The 15,034-nt window shown below is 38.7% G+C and overlaps 1 protein-coding gene across 1 annotated transcript in view; it reads right to left on the reverse strand.

Annotated features, from left to right (window-relative positions):
• The window catches only part of LOC126412921 (uncharacterized), a 224,791-nt gene that overhangs the window by 107,884 nt on the left and 101,873 nt on the right, over positions 1 to 15,034 (reverse strand). The window contains exons 6-7 of the mRNA XM_050082810.1: positions 10,339 to 10,524; positions 9,031 to 9,270 (exon numbers count right to left, since the gene is read on the reverse strand). Coding sequence (XP_049938767.1) covers positions 9,031 to 9,270; positions 10,339 to 10,524 — 426 coding nt within the window. The remainder of the gene's footprint in view (positions 1 to 9,030; positions 9,271 to 10,338; positions 10,525 to 15,034) is intronic.

The raw sequence follows: 15,034 nt of genomic DNA on the forward strand, positions 1-15,034 counted from the left end.
ATATGGGTTACCCACCACGCCTCAACCTCCACTAATTTCAAGTTTCTGCCGCTCATACCTCACCTGTCATTCAACAACAGCTTTGCCTCTGTACTTCCGCCTCGACTGACATCTCTGCTCAAACTCTTTGCCTTTACATATGTCTGCTTGTGTCTGTATATGTGCAGATGGATGTGTGTGTGTGTGTGTGTGTGTGTGTGTGTGTGTGTGTGTGTGTGTGTGTGTGTGGGTGGGTGGGTGGGTGGGTGGGTGGGTGGGTGTGGGTGTGTGTGTGTGCAAGTGTATACCTGTCCCTTTTTCCCCCTAAGGTAAGTCTTTCCGCTCCCGGGATTGGAATGACTCCTTACCCTCTCCCTTAAAACCCATATCCTTTCGTCTTTCCCTCTTTCCTGATGAAGCAACTGTGGGTTGTGAAAGCTTGAACTTTGTGTGTGTGTTTGTATTTGTTAGTGTCTCTACCAACATACCAACGCTTTCGTTTGGTAAGTTACATCATCTTTGTTTTTAGATATATTTTTCCCACGTGGAATGTTCCCTCTATTATACTCATATCATATATTTATACAGTTTGTTGTTAAATGTTGTTAAATGTTGTGACATATAAATTATTTACAATCATTTTTGCTCCTTATCAAAATATTGCGAAACAAAAGCTATTTACAATCATTTAGTAATAAGGAATTTGCTTATAGTGTAAAAGCAGTGTTCCTGCAAAAACAATTTAAGATTTTATTTGCTTCTTTTATTTTCTGTGGCAGTTTATTATACAGTTTTACACCTTCATACAAGAAGCTATTTTGAGTCTTATGTTTATTGTTCCTGTCTAGGTGAAGACAGTGACTTGTTCTTGTACTATAGTTATGAAAACTGCTATTTGCACAATAATTTTCTATATTTTTCTTGATGTACACTATGGTTTGGAATATAAATTCACACGGAACAGTTAGAATTTCTAACATTTTGAAAAGTTCTCTGCAGTGGGCCCACTTACTGCTTTTTGTTATAATTCTTACTGCTCTCTTTTGCATTTTAAATACCATTTGTAAATTCTGAGCACTGTTTCCCCAGAAAATAATACCATAACTGATTACTGAATGAACATAACTAAAGTATACAGTTGTCAAACATTCACTACTGCATGCTGATACAAGGACTCTTAAGTGCATAACATGTTGTGGATACCTTTTTCAAGAGTTTCATAGCATGTTCATTCCACTTAATTTGGCTGTCAATGTGCAACCCTAAGAATTTTGTTGTAGGTACATCATCTATGGAGATGTTATCTAGTTTTAAATTAAAGGGACTCTGTTTTCTATTCACTCTAAAGCATATTGTATTTGTTTTCTTTACGTTGAGAGTTACTTTGTTTTCCTGAGACCATTTGTGAACATCCCTCAACACTTCAGTAGAATTTTCCAACATTTGTGCTGGTGTCTTACTGGTGATTACTATGTTCCTGTCATCCGCAAACAATATCTTCTCTCCATGGCTGATATGTTGCGGGAAATCATTTATATACACCAGCAATAATACAGGACCTAGTACACTTCCTTCAGGGACCCCAATATTGATATATTGTGGATCAGATATATGTTTCTCAATGTACTTTGATCCACTGGAGACATGTGTGATCTCTACTGACTGTACTCTGTTTACTAGATATGAACGAAACCATTTGAGAACCACTCCCCTTACTCCTAGTACCTCTAATTTATGCAACATTTTCTGGTGGTCAACTGTATCAAATGCCTTAGACAGGTCTAGGAAAAGGCCAGTTACACAGCTATTCTCATCTAGTGCTTCTAAAACTGTTTTTGTAAATTGTGCTATTGCAGATTCTGTACCTCTACCAGGCCTGAGACCATGTTGGTCATTGCAGAGGAGGTTGAATTTACTTAGATAGCTCAAAAGCCTGTTTTTCATTATTGTTTCTATCACTTTGGAAAAGCATGACAATAGAGCTATTGGTCTGTAGTTCTCAACGTTCTCTACATCACCCTTCTTGTGAACTGGTAAAATTTTGGCATGTTTCAGATAGTCAGGGAAGCAACTAGTTTTGGAGGATTCATTTATGATTTCTGTTAGCGGAGCTTTGATACTGTTTATGCATTTTTTCAAGACACACATTGGGATTTCATCTAAACCTGCCGAGTTTTTGTTCTTTAATTGCCTTACAACATTGCATACTTCCTCCTCAGTAGTTGGAGGCAATACCACTGAGTTTGCTATATGCTTCTGTATTGGTTGATTAGCACCTATTGGAAAAATTTTCTGCAAGTTCATTGCAATGCTGCTAAAGAAGGTATTCACATAATTTGCTAATTCTTTTGGGCTACTTTCTAAGTTTTCCTCGTTCCTGATTTGTATGTTTGTACCTCTCTGTTTCACAGTTCCTGTTTCTTGTTTCACTACAGCCCATGTAGCTTTACTTTTATTATTGGCTAAATTTATGAACCTATTGTTGGCTGATTTTTTTGCAGTATTGAGTACCTTCCTGTAGATCCTTTTGTAGTTTTTGTAGTAGTGCAAAAAAACTGGATCACTATTGTCCTTTTTAATGGAGTTTAGGTATTTACAAGTTTGAGCACTTTTTCTAATTCCTTTAGTAATCCTTTTATTGTTGGTGGGTGTCCCAATGGGAATTAATGCTTTGGGGAATGTTTCTTTAAATTTTAATTTAAACTCAGACATAAAATTGGAGAACTTGCTATTCACTTTAGTTTCTATGCATACTCCTTCCCAACTTTCATGTGCTAACTTTAAGGAAAGCTCTTGCAAAGCTGATGGAGAGTAAACTCTTTTATATACATGCAGTTTGGATTCCTTTTTACACAAGCTTTTACTTTTATAATCTGACACAGATGGTCAGACAGTCCCAGATTTTTGACAAGTACATCACAGTTTTCTCTGCCTACATCTGTAGCTACATAGTCAATGGTAGATGATGAATGTGTGGTTATTCTTGTTGCACAATTGACTAGTGATGATAGACTAAAACTATGTAGGATATTCATAAATGTGTTACTGGTGTCCTCTTTTTTATTTGTATTTATGCTAAAGTCCCCACACAAAAACCTTCAGTTGGACAGAATGTGAGAATTAAAGTACCGGATGTAGACAGGGCAAAAACTGACGCAAAATCTATAATATCAGTAGCGATAAATATTCAGGATGACGAATTTTATCAACTTGTTACCAAAGCTGGTAAACTGAGGTCATTGTACACTAGGAACCAATTTGCATTGTGCAAGGAAAATTTTATCGATGTCAAAAAAGTAGCAAGAGAAGAAATTGGTCAACAGGAAGTGGTTGCCAAACAGTCTTTTGTTGGAGGACAAGGTTTCAAAAAGTGCAGTTGCTTAAAAAAGTGTTCAGCTAAAAATGCTTATGTAAATCGTCTTCCATGTTATGTAATTCAAAATGCCACAATAGTCAGCCTTGTTGTAACAAAAATTAACGTTCACAAGGTAACACTTTCTACAACATTTTTCACTAATTGGGAATATTGCTCATTATAATCACATTGGAATGCAAGAATATTTAAAATACATAAATTTACAATAAATACAAACGATTTCAATAAACTGCTAAGCTGATTTTTTTTAAATGAATACAGTTTTACCAGTTGGGTAAATCCTAAAATTTACCTATGTCTCCTGGTAAAAGTTTGAAATCTATGCATATAATAAGAAATTTCAGACTTTTACCACACCATGATGGTAAGTCTTAGGTTTCACTAGTTAATTCTAGGATTTACCAATCATCTTACTTTTACAGTAACATATATACAAACAAATGTAAAACAATGTTATTGGAATGTAGCCAAATTAAATCAGGTGATGGTGAGGGAAGTAGATTAGGAAATGAAACACTAAAAGTAACCAGTTAGTTCTGTTATTTGGGCAGTGAAATAACTGATGATGGCTGAAGTAGAAAACATGAACAATGAAGTAAGAAAAACATTTCTGAAAAAGAGGAATTTTTAACATGATCATAAAATTAATTGTTAAGAGTCTTTTCTTAAGGTATTTGTTTGGAGCGTAGCCTTGTACAGAAATGAAATTTTGATGGTGAGCATTTCAGACAAAAAGACAATACAGGCTTTTCAAATATAATGCTACAGAAGAATGTTGAAAAGCAGATAGATAGACTGAATAACTTGTGAGGGGGTACTGAACTGAATTGGGCAAATAAGAAATTGGGGCATGACTTGACTAAAAGATGTGATCAGCTTGGGGTGCAGCACCTTGTATTGTGCCTATGCAAGCCGGACAACAGTGAGCAGATAGATACAGGCAATGAGTCATGATTCTACCATGATAGGTGTGTGCTCTGATCCAGCAGCAGCTGCAAGTAGTTACAGCTGTGGCTGAAAGGTGTCAGCATCTTACAGACCAAATTCCTAAATTGTCTAAATAATTATTTTGAAAACAATACTTTAATTTTGTGACTATCATGACTTTTATTAATTACATCTGATTTAATATTTTTAATTAATAATGTGAATTATGGTGTGAATTCAAAGTGATAAGATAGATGAATGTTGTTATGTCTATTTATTGAGTATACATTAGTGTGAGAACTGTGGCTGTACAGAGAGAGCAATTATATGCTCAGGAAAAATTTGTAAAGTGCTAGTAACCAGTTCACAGTACTGGGAAAACAAGAAACATTTTATGATAATTCAGTTATTTAAAGAGGGAGTTATTTTGATATTTTTGAGTTTTATAAATTTGTTTTTTAATAAATTGTTCATAAAAGCTATTAAGTTGTGATTGATTTCTAGTAAAAGACATAGGATTTCATGGGTTAATACTGATAAAAAATGTTCGTCAGATAGCCAGAGGACAGTGCATTTGCGCATATTTTGTGAACTAATAGAACTGTTTTCTAAAGTCCCAAGGGCAGTTCAGATCTTAGCCATTATTATATTCAGATGGGTACATTAGGAGCTCTGAATAGATGCGATAATTTTGAAGAATAGTGAGTAAAACTTGACTGTGGACTGCCACTAAGTGAATACAAAGGTGTGGGAAAGACAAATATGTAAAATTCAGATTTTTATATGTCAACTGTGACTTCTGAATCAACTAAAATCTGTGTGGTGTATTGTGCAATTTGGAACCAAGAACTGACATTCAAAGGGATTGAGTTTATAATATTTGAGTGATCATTCCGTCACAGTCCATTTTGTGATCTTCCTGGTAATGGGGTCTGTTAAATACCATAAGATGGTAATTATGAATGGCTATGATTGTGTGTGAGTGTCAAAACTGTAACTTAAGATTAGTGTGGGCTTTGTCATGTTTTTGTATCAAACAAGTAACAATGTATTGAAGTTTTCACTCACCAACTACTTTCAATTGATAGCTCAGTACTCCTCAAACTAGAAAACATTTGTTGCACCCTCCAGACACATCATTTGCTTTCTACCAGCATGGGTGTGTGGACAGGCCTTTAGAAGAAGAAATCACTGCAAGGTGGGTGGAACTGTTCTGTTTTCTGTAGAATGAAAAGTTAACATCTTCACTGCAAATCGATAGGACACATTCTGGGGCATGAAGGAATTGTCACTTTGGTAATAGAAGAAAGTGTGTGGCATAGTGTGGCATGGGGAGGGATTGGTAGTTTTCAGAGAGAGAGACCAAATCTTGAATACAGTGAGCATGTTCAAATGAGTGTATGCTGCAATACTTATGCAGAGATGAAGAGACCTGCACAGGACAGACTAGCATGAAGAGCTGCATCAAACCAGTCTTCACACTGAAGATCACAACAGCAACAATTTCTGGAAGGTTCTGGAACTTATTTGCTTTTGCACCAACCATTGTTTGGACTGAAGACCACAGCAACAATTTCTGGAAGGTTCTGGGACTTATTTGTTTGTGGATATTTTAATTTACTAGAATATTCTATGTATGTACAAACAGGAGCATACCCTGCTGATGCAGGCAGTTCAGCTCCATTTGTATTTGATGTGTGTTCAATTACCATGCTTTCAGTGTGGTATAGTAATTCTCATTTATCCTGCTGCCAAAAGAGATACTTGAGTCCTGATTCTAGAAGACAATATGATACTTCAGGCTGCCAGAACCATAGATTCCTTCTTCAGTGCTGGAAAGGGGAAGTAATTGGAAGAGTCTGATTTGTGAAGTTACACTGAGGGGATAACTAGGTTACTCAAAACCTACGTAAAGAGAGAACACCCTGTTTGCTGAGAAAAGCAGAACAATTGAGTTTATCTTTTCCTATGTTCTAGGTGACTTGTTTTTCTTCCCTCCAGTCTCCTTCAACTAGTTATTTCTGCCTGCTTTGAAGAAGGAAAAGCTTAGAGTACTATATTTATCTATTATCATGTTTGTGTATCAGCCATACTGTGAGTTGCACCTATTGAAGGAAAGTAATGGTCAGTATACTTTAAAATGTGTAATGTGTTCAATATTAATCTTGGTTTAATATTTAACATTAAAGAAATCAGGCATGTTCATTATTATCTGTGACATAATGGCACTGTCCTCTGTAGTACTGAACTGAAAGAAAGAAATTCTATACCCCACACTATGTTTGTCTGTTCCTGCCAGGAATACCATGACTGGATGAAGACGTAAGGCATTTATTAAACAGTCACCTAACAATAATGATGATGATGAAAATAATAATAATAATAACACTAACTTTCTTCATGATCATCCTATTTATCCTTTTCTGTGATACTATCAACAGGAAATATCAGAAGTTTTGATGTGCAATATAACACTGAAAACTGTACTTGAGCCTATGTGTGAAATATCTAACTTTTGCCTGATTTTGTGGTCTATATAAATAGCATTTCTTATGAACAGCAAGAATCAAGCACAGTAATTTAAAAAATTTTCAAAACTGTCAATATATGATCATAAACATGTCTATATTTACAATTTGTTTTGATCTTCTGGTCATCTTCAGGTATCATAAAATTAATTACAGCAGCCTACATGACAATGTTATTAATGTTGTGCAAATAGGAAAATACATTACACAGTCAGTAATAAAATATAACACAATGGATCACTCTTAGTATAGGTACCGTCATTATCAGGTTCTACCTTTAGTGTAGTGGCACTCTACTTACCATATGTATGTAGAGTGCCTCCAAATGTAAAGCGGGAACATGAAGTGCATGGCAGAGGGTACATCCCAATTAACAGTTATTAGGGTCTATTCCTGTTTCAATCACATATGCAGCAAGGGAAGAATGATGGTTTGAATGCATCTGTGTATGCTGTAATTATTATAAACTTATATTTATGATCCCTATGTTAGCAATACTTAAGGGGTTGTAGTACATCCCCTTTGTCATCATCTAAAGTTGGTTCTTGAAACTTTGATAGCAGACTGTCTTGGGATAATTTACATCTATCTTCAAGAGTCTGCCAGTTCAGTTTCTTCAGTATCTCTGTGACACTCTGCCATGGGGCAAACAATCCTGCGACCAGTCATGCTGTCTTTTTCTGTATATATTCAATATCCCCGGGTAGTCCTATTTGGTACCAGTCCCACACATTTGAGCAATATTATAGAACTAGTATAGAGTGATTTATAAGCAGTCTCCTTTGTAGACTGACACACTTCCCTCACTGAAGTCTACCACCTGCTTTAACCACAACTGAGCCTTTGATCATTCTATTGCATATACCTATGAAGTGTTAAGTTGGCAGATTCCAACAGTGACTCATTGATATTATAGTCATAAGTTACTACAATTTTTTTCATGAATTCACAATTTTACATTTTTGAACATTTAAAGCAAGATGCCAATCTTTGCACCACTTTGAAATCTTATGGAGATTTGACTGAATATTTATGCAGCTTCCTTCAGATAGTGCTTCATTATAGATAACTGCATTATCCGCAAAAAGTCTGAGGTTATTATTAATATTGTCTGTGAGGTCATTAATATGGAACGTGAACAGCAAGAGTCCCAATACACTGCCCTGGGGCAGTCTCAGATTTCTCTTGCTACCCCATATGATTGCACTTTGACAGTAAGCATAAGTGTGCTGGTGAGTCAATACTTTTCTGAAATCAAGAAATACTGCATCTATCTGACTCTCTTGATCCAAAGCTTTCGGTCTGTCATATGAAAAAAGTTGGGTTTCACATGATCGATGTTTTTGGAATCCATGCTGATAGGCATAGACAAGGTCATTCTGTTTGAGATACCTCATTGTGTTTAAGATCAGAATATGTTTTAAGATTCTACAACAAATCAATGTCAAGGATATTGGACAGTAGTTTTGTGGATGACTTCTACTACCCTTCCTGTAGATAGGTGTGACTGTGCTTTTTTTCCAAGAACTATGACAGATTCCTACTTCCTGCAAAGGAGACAGGATCCACAGGAGTGAATGGTACTTGAGATACCCCTGGTACCAGTATCACAGGGACATGACTCTTGGGAACTCTTTCAAAACAACAATTCGCAGCAACTGTCATTGTCTGAGAGTAGTCAGGGCGATCTACAGCTGCTTCTGAATGTCAACGAATCATTAATGTGTTCAAGAACAGCATTCCCAGTGGGGCTGCATTTTAGTTAGTGTGATGTATTACAGGACAGTGAACAAATAACTTTAAATTAAGCCTGCTGGTTACCTTTTAATCTTTTCAGATAAAAAGTTGCTAACTCTGATGAACAGTATATGAAGACTGATTAACTCTGTTACGACATTTAGCTATTGGCTGTATTACTGGTGACAGTGATGCAGGATGGCTTTTGTTGTATTTGATGGCAGTATAATGACCCTCCCACATGGTTTGTTGGAAATAACTTTATGATACCTGAAGATGATCAGAAGACTGAAATTGGTTACAAATAAATAATTATCTATCTTGTTGGTTTTGAAACATGACTTTTTCCAAATATTCATTTAGCTCTGGCAGGCAAGTTGTGTGTCTTGAAACACTGTGTTTTCTGTATCAATCAATTATAAACTCCCACTTATGTGGCAAGAAGTGTAACTACTACATAAAATAAACTGGTAGGGTACACACCTGCAGTGAAGCCATTGAGTCTAGTGCCTTTTGCATGTCAGAGGCATGGGGGCAGAAGTGCAAGCCAAGTGCCCAAAGTGGTGGTAGTGTTGGTGGAACAGTTGTTGCTGTTGCAGGAAGAGTGGCCCGTATTTGTTGTACAGCGTCTGCCGGAGTAGGGCCTGCCCCAATGCGCAGTGACCAGGTGCCGGCCACTGCACCACGCAGTGTCAGCACTGAGCTGCCGAATGTGTGCCATGCCTGTGTAATATTATTGTTATTTTTAATTTTGATTGTTATTTGGTGTACATACAATGCTGCCATCACTTTATTACATATTTTGTGATATGATTTAAATGAAAATGTGTAATGACATCATAACAATGCACAATTTTTAACAAGCAAGAAGTACATGTACTTTTTATTGTTAAGAGAGAAATAACTAAATAATTGTAGTGTAACAAGAACAACAGTAGCCTTTTTTTAGAGTAACTATTTTCTACCAATATATACAATATCTTGATTTATAAGACATTAAAAGATCTAGAATTAGTTCTAGTAATTAATAGTAACAATATTGTAACTATTGTAAAGAAATTTCACACAATTACCCGGTAAATATAAAATTTAGTGTGTTCCACATACCAAAAGGCTCTTTTTTATGGCGAGACTTTTGTAACACAATGTGTGAATAAATGAATATAAATATTCATGTGAAGCTGGGTACTGAAGTATTGACTCCCCTAAACAAGCAACAATAACAAGAACAATCATTTAAGATTCACTTTCACTGTTTCCAAAAAAAGAGTAAAATTATTTAACCGTAAGCAAATGAAATTCAAAATTCTCTCTGACACTCCACAAATAACACAAAATAAATATGCAGAGAATAAATGCAGTATTAATTTTAGCTGTATTCCCGTGGGAGATTATGTCATTATAGCAGGGGATGAAATTTGCAAAATCTGCTAAATTTTTGTCTGGAGCTCAAGAGAATGATATTTACCTCTATGTCAAGGTTGGTGAATCATTAGTACAAGAGTGTGGAAGGCCTTGTTCACATTAGTGTCACAGGAGACAGTCTACCAGCAAATGTTAATAAGTCCTGACAAAATTATATCGGCTGGAGTTGTACAACACATCCCTCCTAAGTTGACCAAATGCTTGTGATGAAAATTTTCTCCGTCAACAGGACTGGAAATGGCTAGTTGCATACTGAGGCCAATCAAGCTACAGTAGGTTTTGGTATAGTACACAGAGATTGATATATTTCACAGCACACTGCCATGTGGACTGTGGTTGACATAAAGCAGGTATGATATGACTTACCTCAATAGGGCCATCAAGTTCTTCAAGCATGAACACAGCAGCGCGTCCTTTCTTGTCCAGCAGCCAGGCTGATGGCAGTGCCATTGGGTGGCCAGGTCCTGCATACAGCAACCGCGACGACGCACTACTGCGCGGCAATAGTGCACCTGCCACCAACTTCACATCACCTGTAGCGGTCACTGATAGCTGTGTGCATTGTTATTGTTGTTGTAGACATTATAAAGAACAATTCACAAGAATCAAAATTGTTGATGTTGTCAACTTTTAAACAACTTTTATCAAGAAAATTATGAAAAGGAGAGTTCCTACTCACCGTATAGTGGAGATGCTGTGATTCAGCATCTCCAGTATATGGTGAGTAGCACAGAGATTGTTCAAAATATTATTACATTCCATCCTGAATTTTCCATAGTTTGATTTTATCAAGGAAATGATTTTTTATGCAGTGATGTGATGAAATATTATGACCACTGGCCACCATGAGATCACCAGGGAGCATTTTGGGGATGTGACACAGTAAGGAAACTATATAATCAGAGCAGAAATTAATGTGGAATTACATCAGAGTTAGAGATGCAAGCACACGGCCGAGGCAGCTGTCTCTCCTGCTATGGAGCTAAATGATTGTCATCCAATGAAGTCTTGTTGGCCCCATCAATGGCTCCATCGATGAAGAGACACCAGAGGATTATGGATAGCAGTGATCTTTTAAAGACCACTGTCTTACATGTGTTTTTCGAATGAATGTGCACTTGTATCACTTGGGACCTCACTTTCATCTGCTGTTGTATTCATTATGAAAGGAGCCAACCTGAGCAGCATCATTGGCACTCAGTCTTCCACGGAAGCCTCTGCAGATGTAGCATCACTCCCCATCCACCCAAGTGAGGTGATGGAGTGTGTTGCTATCTCTTGCAAGAGACGGAACAGCGTCCATCAAATGATGAAGAGCGCAAAAAAAAAAAAAAAAAAAAATCTGCATTTGTGCAGACACACATTACCAAGGAGAAGACTGTCAACATCTCTTGACCTCATGAAGCTATCACAGAGAGTGATGGCTTTATAACACCAGTGGCCAAACATGTCACCAGGGCTCATAAACGTTTGTGCAGCTTGCAGCTTACTCACGGGCACGAACAACACAATTGTGTCACTTAGGGTCACCCCAGATGACAAGGAGGGAAAGGCACCAGCACTGAAGAAAGACCCAATGATGCAGCTGCTCACACTCCAGTATGAAAAAGAATACAGAGTACACTACACACTACTGGAGCACTGGATGATCACCGACTTCACTGTAACATGGCAGGTTGTGATCTCTCTCTAAGATCTACCTGAAGAATGCCACTGATTTTCAAAAGATAGTAGAAGAAGCATCCGTGAGGCAACTGCCTTTTCATATGCACAGCTCATAGTCTGAGAAGATGCTAAAGATAGTTCTGAGCACACTACCTTACAGCCTCTCCACAGAATTTATCAAAGAAAAACTAGAGGGAATGGACTTCTTAGCACAAATGTTGGTTTTCCTGAAGACTCCTCACATGAACCAAGGCTAATTATCAGCCCCACTCATCTTACCAGACGTAAAGATCCATGAGCTCTACTGCATCCCCAAGCTCGTCACTGTGAGCATCCACGTGGAAAACCTATGAGCTAAAAGACACCACCTACCAATGCTACCACTGTCAGGGCATTCAGCATGTTACCAGACATTGCTAAATACCTGACCAATGTGTAAAATTCTCCATCTCAGCTGTGGCTACCCACTGAAGAAAGAAGACGAACCAGTGTCTGCCAACTGCAATGGCCCACACATTTCCAGGTATTGTGGATGAGAAGCATTCAAGCTGGCTACCATCTCACAATGTGGCCTGCCTACAGGTCAACAGGATCTGTCTGCCACCATAAGTCTGTGTGTTCCATACACCAGAGTTGTTGCTGCAGAGGCAACAATAACCACTGTATCACCACAAGCAGATGCTGGGACCCATACCTTGTACGGCAGTGCACCAAACTATGCTACAACACCCTAACAGTGCCATATCCTCAGTACCCACAAAAAAGTGATGACCTGTCTGTCTGCAGCAAGCAAGACACTGCAAGACAGCACAGCAGCACTGCCACCTCATCCTACCAAGAGGATGAGCCATGCAAGAACCAACTGAGGATGACAACACAAGGACTGTACCATGGAGTTGTAGGGTCACGTTTTGTGGTGGCACCAGCCCTATGACTACTGGTGAAATATTAAAACTGATGATTCTCATGGAGCAGCTGCTTATCAGCATCTCCCATTTCATCACTGACATGCCACAGCTGATCTTCACTGAACAGAAGACTGCTGCAACAGTAAAATGCATCATCAACGTCAAGAAACAACATGGACCATGCAACTAATGGTGTCACTGTGATAGCATGAAATGCCAGTGCCACCTGCCAACAGGTTGGTGCATTTTGCCAGTTTCTATTAGAGGAGGGCCCCAATGTATTTCTGGTTTGTAAAGCACACCTTAAACCAGGCTTATAATTTGGGGTACCAAACTACATATGCTACTGCACAGATAAGTGGGGGAATAGCCATCTAGATCTGCGAATCACTTCACCATTTCCAGATCATCTTACCTGAGTTGACAAGACTGGAGGCTACTGGTGGCTGTGGAGCCTTCTATCAAACACATCTACTTTATGGTGGTCTACAAATCACTGAAGGGCACACTGGATCTTGCAGATTTCAATATGTTGTTATCATATTGTGGCACTATTTTTCTGGCCAGAGATTTCAATATGAAGTGCATTGGAGCTCTAGGCTACATAATTCCAGTGCAAAGAGGTTCTTCACATGGCCAAATGCTAAGACACCATCATACTAGGGCCTTACAACTCCCCAATTTATCCAAACAATGGGGGATATCTGGTATCATCAACCTCAAGGTCATCAAAGGTCTCAGAGAGAGTGTTAATGTCTCGATGCACAACTCCTTATCATCTGCCCACCTGCTGGAGGTTTAAGATGTTGATGTTGATGTCATCACACAGCTCATCATTGTAGGAACACTAATTGGAAATTGTTCAGGACTGTTCTTGCCAAAGAGGTGATATCAGCACCAGCTCTTGTTGATGCTGGCGCTGAAGCTGCCATTCATGATTTCATGACAACAATAGAGCAACAGACTTAACAACACCAAGGCTGCCATCAAGCATGCATGACATCTTGCAAAGTCTTCTGCTTAACATTCTGGCTGCCGTTACCGAGAAAAATCAAGTCTGTACCCAACGGTAGCTACAGACAGCCAAGGACAAAGAGACTAAATCACTTTTTCCATTAAATAAGGCCAGCGAGAGAAGCAGAAAGGTATAGGGAATGGGCCAACAAAGTTGCCTGCCTACAACTGGGACGATCATTTGGCATACAAGACAACAAAATGCTTCCTGAGCTGCAACCAGATAATCCCACCACTCCTATATGGTCAACATGTCTTGCAATCCTGATAATAAGACCAATATCCATGCAGACATATTTGCAGCCACCTTTCATCCTGTGTATGACATCATAATTGCCACAGTAGCTGAATGGCCACCCACATATCTCACAGCCCATGAAGAGGGCAGAGAGATTCAGCCTGTTTCAGCAGAAGAGGCTGCACGTTCACCCTCTCATCTCAATACCAAGAAAAAGAGAGGCCCTGATGGCATTCCCAATATGGTCCTGAAGCAGCAGCCAGTCACCACTATCACATTGCTGGCAGACAACTTCACTGAAATTCTTTGGTCTGGCTGCTATCCTGGAAACATGCCACGACCATAGTCATAGCCAAGGCTGGAAAGGACCTATGGCTAGCAAACAGCTACAGATTTATTAATTTATTGCCAGCAGTCTCTAGGAGCTTTGAAAAATTTCATCTCCATATACTTTCCTGTCACATATAAGCAGAGACCCTTGTACCTGAAGAGCAGTTTGGGCTCTGACATGTCCACTCCACTCAATGGAACAGTAGCTTCTACAATTGGTGGAGGAAAGGAGTCATCTTCCTGGATGTCTCCTGAGCCTTTGACAGCATGTGGTATGGAGGACTCCTGTATAAGCATGGAGTTTTGGTGTTGCACGTTCATCCACTCCAATGCTACCTATCAGATTGGGCATTCCAGTGAAGACGCAAAATGGCAACTCCACAGACTACTGCATCCATGCATGTGTGCCTCAGGGATTGGTTCTTGGGATGGTGCTGTACACCTTGTGCAATGCCAAGTTACCTAGGGCAGACCACATTTAGATGAGGCTGTATGCAAATGATATAGTGGTGTTCACCAGCAGCATGGGTCCACACATCCTTCAGTGCAGACTAGAAAGTGCCTGAGATGGTTTCGCTATCTGAGCCATAAAGTGGTGTCTGTGTTTCATTGTAGCCAAGACTCAATCCATAATCATCACTATTTGATGATTTCCAGTTGATCTGCAGAAGATCAGCACTGTCAGTATCACAATTCCATGGAGTGATACAGCTTTCTACATTGGTGTCACATTGGACAAACGTCTAATGTGGGGTCATTATATCACCAACATTAGGAGAAAGTCTTTGGAAGACTCGCCGCCTTGTAGCCAGCTCTTAAACCAAGCTCAAGATTGCCTCCACAACTTGGTGTGATATTATACAAGGTGCTGCTCTGTTCTGTACCCGACTATGCTGTGGTGGTGCAA

This window comes from Schistocerca serialis, chromosome 7 (assembly GCF_023864345.2).
Source record: "Schistocerca serialis cubense isolate TAMUIC-IGC-003099 chromosome 7, iqSchSeri2.2, whole genome shotgun sequence".
Classification (NCBI taxonomy): domain Eukaryota; kingdom Metazoa; phylum Arthropoda; class Insecta; order Orthoptera; family Acrididae; genus Schistocerca; species Schistocerca serialis.